This window comes from Argiope bruennichi, chromosome 11 (assembly GCF_947563725.1).
Source record: "Argiope bruennichi chromosome 11, qqArgBrue1.1, whole genome shotgun sequence".
Lineage (NCBI taxonomy): Eukaryota > Metazoa > Arthropoda > Arachnida > Araneae > Araneidae > Argiope > Argiope bruennichi.
In genome coordinates this window covers 27,843,067-27,857,136 of record NC_079161.1, presented here as the reverse complement: position 1 = coordinate 27,857,136, position 14,070 = coordinate 27,843,067, and the positions used below count along the sequence as shown (strand labels likewise).

At 31.2% G+C, this 14,070-nt stretch overlaps 1 protein-coding gene across 3 annotated transcripts in view; it reads right to left on the bottom strand.

Annotated features, from left to right (window-relative positions):
• LOC129957668 (sodium-dependent proline transporter-like) overlaps positions 1-14,070 on the bottom strand; it is a 304,437-nt gene that overhangs the window by 13,786 nt on the left and 276,581 nt on the right. For all 3 annotated transcript variants that reach the window (XM_056070116.1, XM_056070118.1, XM_056070119.1), the window contains 7 exons: positions 11,860-11,991; positions 8,490-8,633; positions 7,428-7,578; positions 4,906-5,038; positions 3,429-3,563; positions 820-923; positions 352-476 (listed from right to left, as the gene is read on the bottom strand). In XM_056070116.1, coding sequence (XP_055926091.1) covers positions 352-476; positions 820-923; positions 3,429-3,563; positions 4,906-5,038; positions 7,428-7,578; positions 8,490-8,633; positions 11,860-11,991 — 924 coding nt within the window. The remainder of the gene's footprint in view (positions 1-351; positions 477-819; positions 924-3,428; positions 3,564-4,905; positions 5,039-7,427; positions 7,579-8,489; positions 8,634-11,859; positions 11,992-14,070) is intronic.

Sequence of the window (14,070 nt, the reverse complement as noted above, 5' to 3'; positions counted from 1 at the left end):
ATTTTATTTTATTTCAATCAATGCAATGGTGGTCTAAATCTTTATATGGTCCTTTGGTAATAAGAATTATACTCAGTGAATATTCTTGACACTTCAAATTTTAAATTTAAAAAAAATTGTCAAATATAACCGAATTATTTAACAATTTTAAGTCAATCAACATTTTCATAACTTCATGCAAATCAGTCTTGTGGAAACTCCGGCAGCAAAATGGATTCTTTGAGATGGTCATAGACAACTTAACGACTGTAATGCTAGGAACAAATTGAGTAGAAGAAAAAATGTTGGATTCCTTTATAACTTTTATAGAAAGTTTTTAGAAAAAATGCACTTAAATTTGGGAAATTTTACCTTGAGCAGCCACTTCCTTCACGGGGACTCCCATTTCGTGAGCCATGAATCCAACGATACTGAAAATAACGAATCCAGCAAAGAAACTCGTGGCACTGTTACCAAACGTAATGACCAGAGAATCTCTGTCAAAGCCAACAAAAGATGAACATTTAGCAAAACGCTTCAATAGTCTTTATTTCAATAATGAAAACATACAGTAGCAAGTATATTTATTATCAGTTAAAGTAAAATAAAATACATAATAGGAAAAATTTTGTACATAAACAAAAGATTTACCAAAAATAACTTTAAAAAATCTGAATTATAACGAAATTATCGTTCTGAGACATAAAAGCAATAAACACCAAATACACTAAAAGACATCAAACACTGCATAAATCATAACCAAAGTTCAATGATAATCTTTATGTCCATTATTTACTATCAATTTACGCTTGCATTTTTTTATGTATAGTCAAAACTTACTTAAAGCAGTTATTGTGAAAGCGGTTATAACTGGCCAGGGTTATCAATCCACCCCAACAAGGGGAAAGAGAGAAGAAAATCTGCATGGCTGCATCACCCCACACCTGGAGGAGAGAAAAAAGTTATTTTTAATGTGAACTGAAAGCCTCGCAAAGTATCTTTGAAAAAAACTTTTCATACATTTAATTCACATTGCTGTTCAAATAACCTAACAATGAAGTTTTCTGTCCTATGGGCCGCTGCCAGAGGGCACCCTATACATAAGGTTGAGTGAAATACATCTGGATTAATATATTTCATTTTCTTGGGAAAGAAATCCTCCATAGAAAGAAGATGTATCGGTACCTTTCTTAAATTCTAGCCGCCTTTAGTAACCACTTTGTTCGCCAAGATCATTGACTTTCTTAGATCATTAACTCTTTCGGGGCGGGAGGCCTCTATCCTAGACGCACGCACGAGGACGAGGGTTTTGTGTCGCTAAGACTAACTTTGAAAAAAAAAATCACAAAAAAAAATTTAAGTCCTAATATGGTCATGTTTCTACCTTTTTCGATTATTAATTCATTTATAATTTGAACACATTCTTCCTGCACAAATCGAGTTTTCTTGGCATAATAAACCGAAACCAAGGCTTTCCATAATAAAATGAGAATTACGCGAAATGTGTGCGAAATCTACCCAAAATAAACTGAACTGACGGTAAAACCAAAAAGACTAGTTACGGTTACACAATAATAACAAAAAGAGAGAGAGAGAGAAGAAGAAGAAGAAGAAGATGAAGAAGAAAAGAATTCGGAGCGAGAGCAGAATCGAAAATGATTCTATCAAGTGGAACGTTGCACAACCCAGTTTTGTTTATTTACATTAAATCTTACCCCCCCCCCTTCCCGCAATAGCTGATGAGTAAAATACCAAAGCCTGAATAAGAACAAACTGAAGGTCATGAAACTAAAACTATATTTATTTCAAATTAATGGACTCAGGGAGCCATCTAGTGACTTTTAAAAATTGTTCCAGTTTAGAATGCATATTATACATCACCGTTCCATGAGTTCGATTTCCAGAAATGCGCAGGTGAGGGACGCCCGACATTCGCTGTTGATGCATATATGACACGTCCGTCGTGAAAGAGTTAAATGAATAAAATGGAAGGCATTAAGAAAACAGTTACCTTGATATTTGATATGACCGATTAACATGAATTCAATCGAGTCGATTCACTTCAAATTAAAAAGTGTGTATATTACGAAATAAAAGCGAAACTGAAAATCTCACTGCGGAGTTAATTATTGGCAAAGATACGCGATGGAATATTTTGATGGATGAGTACGAGTTCATCATAGCACTTAAAAATATTGTAACAAATTTAAAATATTAAAATTATGAGGGGGAATTGTATGAAAATTGGATTGGAAATGAAACTGATAACCTTAAAAAAATTATTTTTTGAATCTTAAGATAATACAGACACTATTTTTTTTATAAGATAATTGTTTTAGAAAATACGAACAATCAATTTCCGTAGACAATTCATAATGATCACTTATCTGTCCACGGATAAGCCTAATTTTGCTCTCGATTAAATTTTGTATTTGAAACCTATTTCTTGGTATATTTTATATCTGTCTTCTTTCCTCTGACTGAATGTAATTTTTGGTGACGCGGAGAATCATCTTCAGAACATTTATAATAATATTTTTCCATCCAGTAGCTAAGCAAAGCGTTAAATTCAATGCAGATATAAAAATATTCGATGAAGCAGTCTGAAATTCGTATGATGGTTTGTTTACATTTGACTGTTGCCATTCGATAAGAAATAAGCGCGATTTCTATGCGTACTTACGAGAGTACTTTTATATAGAGAGATAATCTAGGTGGCTACATTTAAAAATTATGTGTTATTCCAGAGGTAAAGATTTTAATAGAGTTCTTTCTTTTTTTATTGCTAATCCAAATTCTGAGCAATGCAGTGACTACTTCAGATGCAAGTAATTCTGATCCTGAAGCAATGCACTAGCTAATTCAGATGCAATTATTCGGATCCTGAAGCAATGCAATGGCTAATTCAGGTGCAATTAATTCGGATCCTGAAGCAATGCAATGGCTAATTCAGGTGCAATTAATTCGGATCCTGAAGCAATGTAATGGCTAATTCAGGTGCAATTAATTCGGATCCTGAAGCAATGCAATGGCTAATTCAGGTGCAATTATTCGGATCCTGAAGCAATGCAATGGCTAATTCAGGTGCAATTAATTCGGATCCTGAAGCAAACCAGTAGCTAATTCAGGTGCAAGTAATTTAGATCCTGAGAAATCCAGTGACTAATTAAGGCACAAGTAATCCAGATTCTGAGCAATGCAATGATTAATTCAAGTGCAAGTAATTCGAATTCTGAAGTAATGCAGTGGCTAATTCAGGTGCAAGTAATTCGATTTTTGAAGCAATGCACTGACTAATTCATGTACAAGTAATGCACTGAAAAATCCATCACAAATTACCTCTTGTCACGCGAAAAAAAAGAAAACTACTTTCTTATTCCAATGTTTTTACTATCTGATCCATTAATAAAAATGATTATGACATAAATACACCAAAAACGGATAAATACCTTGGCATCTAATAGCCTCTCCCACTCAGGCGTCAAGTAAAACATGATACCGTCGTAGGATCCTTCCAAGGTCGTACCTCTGATCAGCAAGATCACCAAGACGAGATAGGGAAACAGCGCAGTGAAATACACCACCTGAAAAAGATAAGAGAAATATTTATAATTTTAGAGGCAGCCTATAGAAATCATAGTGGGTGCCAAAGAAAAAAAAGACAGGTGGGGTCATTTTTTATAACATTTCATTTTCGATTGTTTTAAGATTTATAGAATACAATTCATACCAAATACACACGCTTTAAAATATTTTATAAATAACTGATAGTTCAGTTCAATACACTCACCCCCATGATTCATGCTTGTGAGTTGGACTATTATCTAATAAGACGCTTACTTCTTTGCTATATCTTAATTGTATAGAGAATATTTAATTAAATAGTGAACAACGAGGTAAAACAAAGAGAGATAAACTAAACATAAGCATGTTTTCTTCGTTTCAAATTCTACTCTAAATGATGACTTTTGCTATTCGATATAGGTGACATGGAAGTCAACATGTTAAAAAGCTAAATAAAGTATTTTCAAATTCAAGCACAAACTGTAGATAAGATGAAATATTTTACATTATCCAAACGGACAGAGACAAATTCCATATGTCAATATAAAAATTCGTAAGGTCTTCATTTGAGCGTGAAGTTAAATACGATTTTCACTTTTCCATAAGGTGCGAAAATAGCGATACCACTGTCGATGACCAGTCATCTATACCTCGTAAGGGGGTTCAGTAGGGGCCAGTGATGCAAGTATCTTTAGTATCCGTTTTGCTTTTCAAATTGGCCAGTCGATTAGACACATCGGGCAACAAAATGCCAGAATAGACTTATATATATTACCATTAAGAATCCCCCCTCAGAAACCTCAGACTATCACTTTTAAACGATTTTACCCCACAGAGGGGGAGATACCCAATTTGTAAGATTACCTCATTTCCGGATTTTTCTTAAGTTTTTATTCTCGTCACATTAGAATATTCTTTCACATTCTTTTGTTCCCATTCGTCATTTCGAATCTTAATATTTCATTTTCATTCGAAAATTGTTTATTTATTGTTCGTATAGCGATTACAATTATGCGTATTATTTGCGATTATTATGCCATTTAATACCGCCGATAATCGTAGCTTTAACTGAATTATTAAATAAAATGCAATCACCTCTTCTATTTTTCCCTTCATCTCTATTTTGGTAAAATGAAAACTCTTGGCGCAAGCGCAGAGGGTTTTCATATCTGAGAATAAATAGAATATGTATCTCCTACCATAGGAAGCACATTTGTTTCTATAAACTGATATATCTATTTTTCATTGAAATGAATTCTGTCTCTTTCAGCCACCAACACTTTTTAAACGATTTAAGTACTCTGAACACAATTGTTGCATTACTATAATTATAAAACAGAAAAATGGAAACGTTCTACTTACTTTTCCCATACTTTTCACCCCTTTCCAGAGACAAACAAAGACGATGACCCAACAGGCCAATAAGCAAAGGGCCAGCTGCCACCTCACTTCACCCAGATCGTGGAGGCCGTCAGTGATTCCCAAAACAAAGTTGCTGAAAAATGAATTAAAGAACAGCAGTTGTAACTTCACTGAACAATAATATATTAAAAAGCAACACAGATTTACTTATACAACATAAACAAGAAAAAACTCGTACATTAAGCAAAAGAATGAAAATGCTACATCACGATTTGCCATATAAGAATGCAAGTAACAAACGTCAGTGAATGAACACTCAACTTTAGCTTTTCTCGAGTGTATAAAATAAATTATCGAAAATATATTAATTTCAATTTCAAACAGAAATTCACTTTTAGTAATATGTAATACCAGCAATTCAACAACTCAACTCACATCTACTTCAAAAAACCAAATGCCAAGGTCAAAAGAGTAGTTGATAATAGTTCTGGTAATATTAATTGTAAATTAATTGTAACTGTTTGTCCCAGGCAGCTAAGCAGCGCCCTCTGGAGCTGAAAAGTTTCAGGAGAGCTCAAGCAGGCATTGAATACGCTTCTCATAAAGATCTATTCCATTTAGGTTTTATATACATATTTATATTTGAAATTGATGTTTTAATCCTGCCCATATGCAATGTATCCTCTAATAAATAATTGTTACTTTAATTGTTTTAGTTAATAAATCCAAACAATTCCCATTAAAACTATTCTCAGTTTTGTCAATCATTTTATATTTTTTATTAATTATTGAATCAGTTAAATAACAATGTTTCTAATTTACTTTTTTTATTTCTAAAATATAAATGTCAAAAAATATCAATCAAATGACTCTGAAAAATAGTTTAATAAGTTCACTAATCAAGTATATACATTTAAATAGACAATACATTAAATTACACTGCAACAAAAAATACTTTAAAATTGCCATATGAATGAAACTATTACAAATCCTTTGAGAAAAATAAAGCTTTCAAACAATGGATTGTTACAATTAAGTTTCCTTTTTGAATTTAAGAAATGCTATTCATGCCTTTATTAATACATAAATATTTTTTTTAAACTATCTCTAAATAATTATATGAAATTTAATTTGTATCAACATCAGTAGAAAATGGATAAAAATTGTAAATAGTTTCCTAAAATCCACGTAGTACTGCAATGTTTTATCAGGAACAAATTAGATAAATTAATCTTTAATTTAATGTGATTAAAATTTCAAGGGAAATTAAATTTTGATATATATATATATATATATATATATATAATATCTACCTGGAAATTTGAATGCCATTAACTCATTTCAAAAATTATTAGTATGATATTAAAATCTATTTACAGAAGTTCTGAGAATGAATTGAAATAATGGATTTCATATTGTAAAAGTTAATTTGAGACAATTCTTCCATATTTCTATATTGTTCATAAACAACTGAGGAAATCTCCACCCTAAATTAAAATAAAAGGCATAAAAAATGGTACATTATAACCTATAGAAAGAATCTAAAGTGTTAAATATTTTTTAATCAACTAAATAATCTGTATGTTTCATATATTAATCTAGCATTATGTTATGATATACTTTTAGGGAACTTAACAAAATATAATTCTCTAGTACGAACATTTAAAAAAAAAAGAACATATTGAAGAAAAGAAATATACTGCTCCTAAGGAAGTAAAATTCATTCCTTAAAAGCAATATACAGGATGTTCCAAAAGCTATTGTATATTCAAAAAAGTCATGTAAAATCCGATTGAAATTTGGATGCTCTGATAATCATCTACACGAAACGAATCCGATTCGATTTTCAGTCTAAATAGGATTGAAATAGGAATACCAATGCATAAATTGATATAATTTAAAAAGTTCACAATTCATTTATTTACGCCTTTTTAAAGTCTGGACATAAAAAAAATGATAAGTTCAACCATGATGAGAAATATAATATATTCTTGGATGTGAAAAAATTAAAAAAAAATCAAATGTCCAAATTCGTACAATGATAATCACTGTCATAGAATCCTTCACTCGACAACAAATATAAATTTTAAAAATGATATTGCCAAGAAACAAGCACGTTGTGCCATCTATGAATAAGTCTTTGAACTAAAATCGGTATTGCATTGGTAATGATATGTAAATCACAGAAATCAGACGACATTTTAAAAAGAAAAAAAAATAGATAACATGATTATAAGAATAAAAATACGACTGCTGTGATAATTTGGTGATTTCACATGATTTAATTGAAAATCCAACAGACTTTTGGAGCACCCTGTACTTACACTATAAATTACATCACTTTAAGCAACTTGTCACCTTGGAATATCTGTAATAAATACATTAAATTATCAAGACAGAGCTCAAGAAATGGTATCAAAATATCATGCACTTAAAAAATCTAGGTACAATAAGGCGCCCCATAAATACTTACGAACGTTTGAGGGGTTGGGCCTTAAAAATAGCCAAGGAAACATTCTTACTGAAAATATTCATCGCTGGCCATCTTTGTATTGTGCTTGACATATTCGTCCCATTCTGATGGGCTCACTTCGCTCTGCAAAACGCATGTTCCATTGGAAAGCACAGTTCCGTTATGGGCGGTGCAGTTTTTCGTGTCAAATTTCCTGCAAGCTAAAACAAGAAGTAATATTAAAATAGAGTTGATAAAATGTAATTTGTAATTAGCGTATATTGTTAAAAATTTTAATAATGAAAGAAATTGTATTTTTTGTACATACAATATGAAAGAAATTGTATTTTTTGTACATACAATATGAAAGAAATTGTATTTTTTTTAGAATTCAGTTATTTAGATGTCTATCCAAAAGAATAGTTTCCTTTTTTAAGCAAAGTAGAAATTGCTTTAAAAGATGACAAAGATGTCACATACAATTTTAATATTTTGTATAAAATAATCAATAAAAAATAAGGATATAAATAACTCCATCTGTTTTCAATAGATGGCAACCCTAAATATTGAATTGCAGGAAATTCTTGAGGTATATGATTTAAAAGGATGAATTTACAGTAAAACTTTCAATTTAGGAAAGGTAATAAACTTGAGTAATATTTCTCTAATTTCGTAATAAATTAATTCTAATGATTTTAAAAGCTATTCTTTATTCCTTGTCAAAAAGCTTCTTGTTTGAAAGCTACTCTTTATTCTAGTAATAAATTAATTCTAATGATTTTGAAAGCTATTCTTCATTTCTTGTCAATATTGCACTTGTAAAGATTCGAGTAAAATGTGGAAGTATTTTATTTCACTATAATTTTAAAATCCCCTTGGCAAAAAATCATTTTCACCGATTTAATAAAGCTAAAACCAAGAGAATTGATTAAAAACCAATTAAATCTAGAATTAAAACAAAATAAAAAGCAATCACATGCGATAAGACATATTTCAATTTCCAAGAAAAAAATACATAAGAATTCAATATTTTACACAAAAAAAGCCTACCACTCTTTCCTGGATAAAAAGAACATAGCATTTCTTGTTTCAGTCGGATTCCATACATTAACAAAAAGCGTTAAAATCTTACCTTCTGTGTTCCACCAATTATCGCAGGAACTCCATGGCAAGTGGGTTGTAAATGAAGACATCAGATAAAAAAGAGCCCACGCTAAAATCATATTATAGTAGACACCTACAAGCGCTGACATTAAAAACATGGCATAACCAAGACCTGTGATGATTTTTCAAAAAAGAAGAAAAAAATAGTTATTATAAAATAAAAATATAAAATCAATACAATTCATGCAACACTGAGACTCGCCTCATAATAACTTACAACTTCAAACAAAAACACATAATTGCAAAGCAGAAATTTCTGAATCTATAGGAGTCCAATAAATGATTTTTTTTAAAAGCACTGAGTAATTTATATTTCTCAGGTATTCTGTTTCGAGAAATAAAATCCTCAATTAACATAGAAGTATCGTCAAATATCAGCAACATGTCCAGAAATATTTAAAAACTGCAACTTGCAGACATTGGAGCATTATTCATTAATCTGATAACAGGTTTGATTTTGTATAAAGAAAAGATTTAGAATATCAATTTTATAGATCTAAATAACCTAACTCGTCTTTTGAAAGGATTTCCGTTGTTACAAGAAATATTATTGCATATTATTTAATGAAAATTTAAATTTTAAACCTACAATTTTGATATTTTTCACTACTATTGCAATGGTTGTGATGTTATCCATGTGCAGATGCTTTCCACCAAATGCATTGTAATTCACGCCAACCATAGTGTATATATCGCCAAGAAAAGAATATTCGTTGTTATATTATTGCATATTATTTAATGAAAACCAAAATTTTAGACCTAACGGCAACAATTTTAATATTATTTACTGTCATTGCAATGATTTTGATCTAAATAACCTAACTCGTTTTTTGAAAGGATTTCCGTTGTTACAAGAAATATTATTGCATATTATTTAATGAAAATTTAAATTTTAAACCTACAATTTTGATATTTTTCACTACTATTGCAATGGTTGTGATGTTATCCATGTGCAGATGCTTTCCACCAAATGCATTGTAATTCACGCCAACCATAGTGTATATATCGCCAAGAAAAGAATATTTGTTGTTACATTATTGCATATTATTTAATGAAAACCAAAATTTTAGACCTAACGGCAACAATTTTAATATTATTTACTGTCATTGCAATGATTTTGATATTATCCACGTGCAGATGCTCCCTACCAAATGCACAGTAATTCATGCCAACCATGGTGTTTATGTAGCCAAGGGAAAACGTTCCCGTGAAATGACGGTCATTTCCTGTGCTAACAAGGTTAGAGGAATTTCCAGGACGAAAAGTTTTCTGATACAGACATTACAATGCTATTTACCTCAATATTACTGAACCAAAAATTTCATTGGGATGAGGCGGTGGTGTCACACTAGTGTGAATGACACTTCTTGTAATAAAAAGGAACTGAAGTAAAAAAAATAAGTTGAATCCATATTCTACAATGTGTTGAATGGGAGCTGAAATGTGCTTGATAAATTGAAACTTCTGTAACGCAGTTTATATTATTGTAGCGCACTGTTGCAAGCAATTGAATCTTCTGTTAGCATAGAAATAATATTACATGCCAGTAATAAGCTAAGAATTATTTAAATGTTGCTCACTGTGCTCTTTGTGTATTTACTAATCAGAAAACGCTACAAAATAATTGAAGTAAAGAGAATATTGCTGTAGCAAACGGCAATCAAGAATGCACAGAACCAAATTTTAATATTAAAAGGCCAGTTCAACCAGAATGGAATCAACAAATAAAAGGATTACTCCATAAAAAGAGTTCTTGTATTATTAATTTCATAAAATATTGTTATAGCAAACAGCAAGCAAGTTTGTACAAAAAAAAAATTAATAATAAAAGACCAGTTTAGCTAGAATGGAATCATGCCAAGAAAAGGATTATTCCACACCAAGGAAGTTACATTGCTGTATTATTACTTCAAAAAAAAGAGAATATTGCTGTAGCAAATGGCAGGCAAGATTGTACAGGAGAGATTTTAATTTTAAAAGGACAATTTAGCCAGAATGGAATCAAGTTAAGAAAAAAGGATTAATCCATAAAAAGAGAGTTATATTGTTGAATTATTACTTCCATAAAATATTGCTATAGCAAACAGCAAGTAAGTTTGCACACAAAAAAAATTTTATATTAAAAGACCAGTTTAGCCAGAATAGAATCAAGCCAAGAAAAGGATTATTCCATAAAAAGAGAGCTCCTGCACTGTTTCATGGAGAGCATTTACTTGCCAAAGAAATGATCATACGGTCGGCAATAGTAGAAAAATCTCATTATATGATGCAACTGGTACAAATTTGAACCAAAGAGAGTGCTCTCGTCATTATCTTCTCGCATATTCTCTAATAAGGGTGTTTCTTTATTCACTCTTTATTAAAATGTGAACCTTGGGATTCAAAAATGACATCTGCATTCTGCATCTGAAGTATTTTGTGCTTCATAGTACACAAAGTAAGTACACTAAGTACGTGCTTCATAGTACACAAAGTAAGTACACTAAGTACGTGCTTCATAGTACACAAAGTAAGTACACTAAGTACGTGCTTCATAGTACACAAAGTAAGTACACTAAGTACGTGCTTCATAGTACACGTAGTAAAGAAAACGAATGCGCATTTCAGACACCAATTTTCTTCGTTCTCTTGAAAGCAAAATGTGACACAGAACTTCGGTTCTGTTACGAAATCGTCCACCGCTTTTTCATGCATACGAAAATGCAAATCAACAGACTCTCAACCCTTTATTGGATCGAAAAATCGATCAATTTAGATATTAAATCTGTATAACAAATGTTATTCATCTAGTTATTTGCATTTTATAGCTATCGTGGTGAATTGTATTGATACAGCCAAGAAAATAGATTCCTGATAAACCCTATTAGCACATGATATTATACATTTCCACGACATTGTTCGATATACTGAATGCTGGAAATATCCTCAGAAATCGTAGCAATATTGTTCGGCATTTTATGCTAAAAAGGATGAATTTCGTTCAAAATCTAATATAAATCCATGAATTTGGACCATATATCATCCGTGTTCAACTGTGTCATTGTCCAACTCTTGTCGGTGACTTCTCTATGTGAAAAAGTGATGCCAAAAATTAATTGGTATCTTGTTTACTGGTGATCAAGTAGTGAAATTATAATGAAATTGTCGAATGATTTTTATATTCTTAATAATTTAACAAACAAAAACGACCTTTTCTCTCTTGTATTTCCGAAGAAGATGGATCTTACGACAAATTTATTGCAGGGTGAGTTTTACAATATACACCATATTAAGAAATAATTATATTTTCAGATCAACTAATAGGAAGTATTCATTAAGTCTAAATCAGTATAGCTTACCTTGAAACAGAGGGCATATTTTCCATATCGTCACTGGTCCTTCACTGGCATACTGGCCAAAGGACAGTTCCATCAGGAAAAGGGGCAATCCAACAAAGGCCATCATTATTACGTATGGTATCAGAAATGCACCTGAAAATATAATTTGAGATTTAAAAAAAAATGCAGCAACTTGAAACTGGTATATCCATCCATCCGTATTATATTCCAGGCGATATGACGAATAAAATATTTCAAAACAAGTAAGCACTTGGAAAGTACAAAGTGTTTTTGACAGGGAAATTCCTTAAAATGGAATTCATCAATTTTCTCGTGGGTAGTAAAAATGTGGTATAGATAAATATTTTCATCTTTCCTGACGTTAGTTATGACTATTACTGTTTGATTGATCCATAAGGATTTCACTTACTTCTCTGAATTTATCTGCTTGTACTGTCTGAATTGAAAATTTCCCTTTCCTATCCCCTTTCATTATTTCAAGAGAACTTGCAGGAAATAGTATTTATGAAGGAATATAATAATAATAAGTAAAGAGAAGAGGAAGACATCACAGAGCTCATCTGCTTGCTCTGTAATCAATCATCTGTCCCCATAATTTGCCTTTCCTATCCAATTCCAATTTTCTTTATTATTTTAAGAAATGGCAAGAATTAGTGCTTATGAGGGAAGATGACAATAAATAAACAGAGGTGGAAGATATCATAGATCTTATCTTGTAATTATTTCAAATGGAGCTTAGCACTTCCCGATTAATCCAATCTTATCATAATCTAAAGGAAAAGTTTCTGGTTTCGTGAAAAAGAAAAAAGAAAAAAAAAAAAAAGAGTATTTTTGGTAAAACTTTGAATTTTCTGTAATAATATGTTTTTAGAAATTGTTCATTGCGGTAGGCTAGAAAGAAGTCAATCTGGCGTGGTTATTCCAATCGAAACATAAATCAGGGACGGTTTCACCTGAAAGTCTTCCACGAAGGCAATCTATTCCATTATATTGAATGTAGATTTAAAGAAAGTTGATCTGTACCTAAGTTCGATACCTACTTCAATAGATCTAATTGTTCCACTCCTAGATCACGAACTCTAACAGACTTCCAGCTCTTTTGGTTAACTAGGTCTTTCGGACAGCTTCCACCAAAAGAAAATGCAGTGCTAAATTTTAATCATAAAACTGACTTATGAGCTTGGTTGTATATTCTAAACAAGGTGTGGAATTATAATCACCACAGAACAGCAACCAAAACGATAAAATTTTGAAGATATAAATTCAAACTTTATAGTCAGAATTTTACTCTTAGATCAAAATTTTAGGACATTTCCAGTTAAACTAGTAGTACATACAGTAGGCCTACAATGTTCTCCGAAAAGAGGAAGTAAAAATGATTTTTTAGACTGCTAAATATATATATATATATATATATATATATATATATATATATATGTGTGTGTGTGTGTGTGTGTGTGTGTGTGTGTGTGTGTGTGTGTGTGTGTGTGTGTGTGTGTGTGTGTGTGTGTGTGTGTGTGTGTGTGTGATTAATGCATGTGTATGCCCTAATGCCCTATCCTCAAAATATATCCTCGTCAAAGATTCGACTGGATGAACAACATAACAGGGCTATTCGAAGTTCAGTTGGGTATAGTCATTCGATACAATTCACTAATAAGTTAAAAAGAAAGAGGACGTGGTTATCCTTATTAGAATCTTCAGTAATCAATTAATTAAAAATGTTAGTATTTTAAAGTTAAAAAGAACCATTCGATGGAGTATAATAGAGAAATCACAAGGTTTTTAATTATTCACAAGAGCGATATTCAAGATTTATCTTTGCAGTGAATTACAGTTAGGGATATTGCCAGAAGAATTCAAAACATTGTAACACTGTATTTGTGGATTTTTCATTGACATAAATCTTTTACATGAACAAATATTAATCAAAGCATCATAAATCACGTCAGGAAACATTATTTCATGAATTGGGAGATATCATCTGTGAGTGTTGCTGACAGAAGTCAAAGTTTTTAATTTTTCGCAGTTGATATTCAAATTTTGTTCTAGCATTTTCAAACATTACAAAGAGAGATGCATAAATTTCGTCAACGATATTAACTGTGAATCTGTTACATATACAAATGAAACACTGTGCATGAAAATTATAAGAAATTCCCTGAAAATAAGACCCAAGACGTTTTTCAGAGCGAATGCTTATATAAAAAC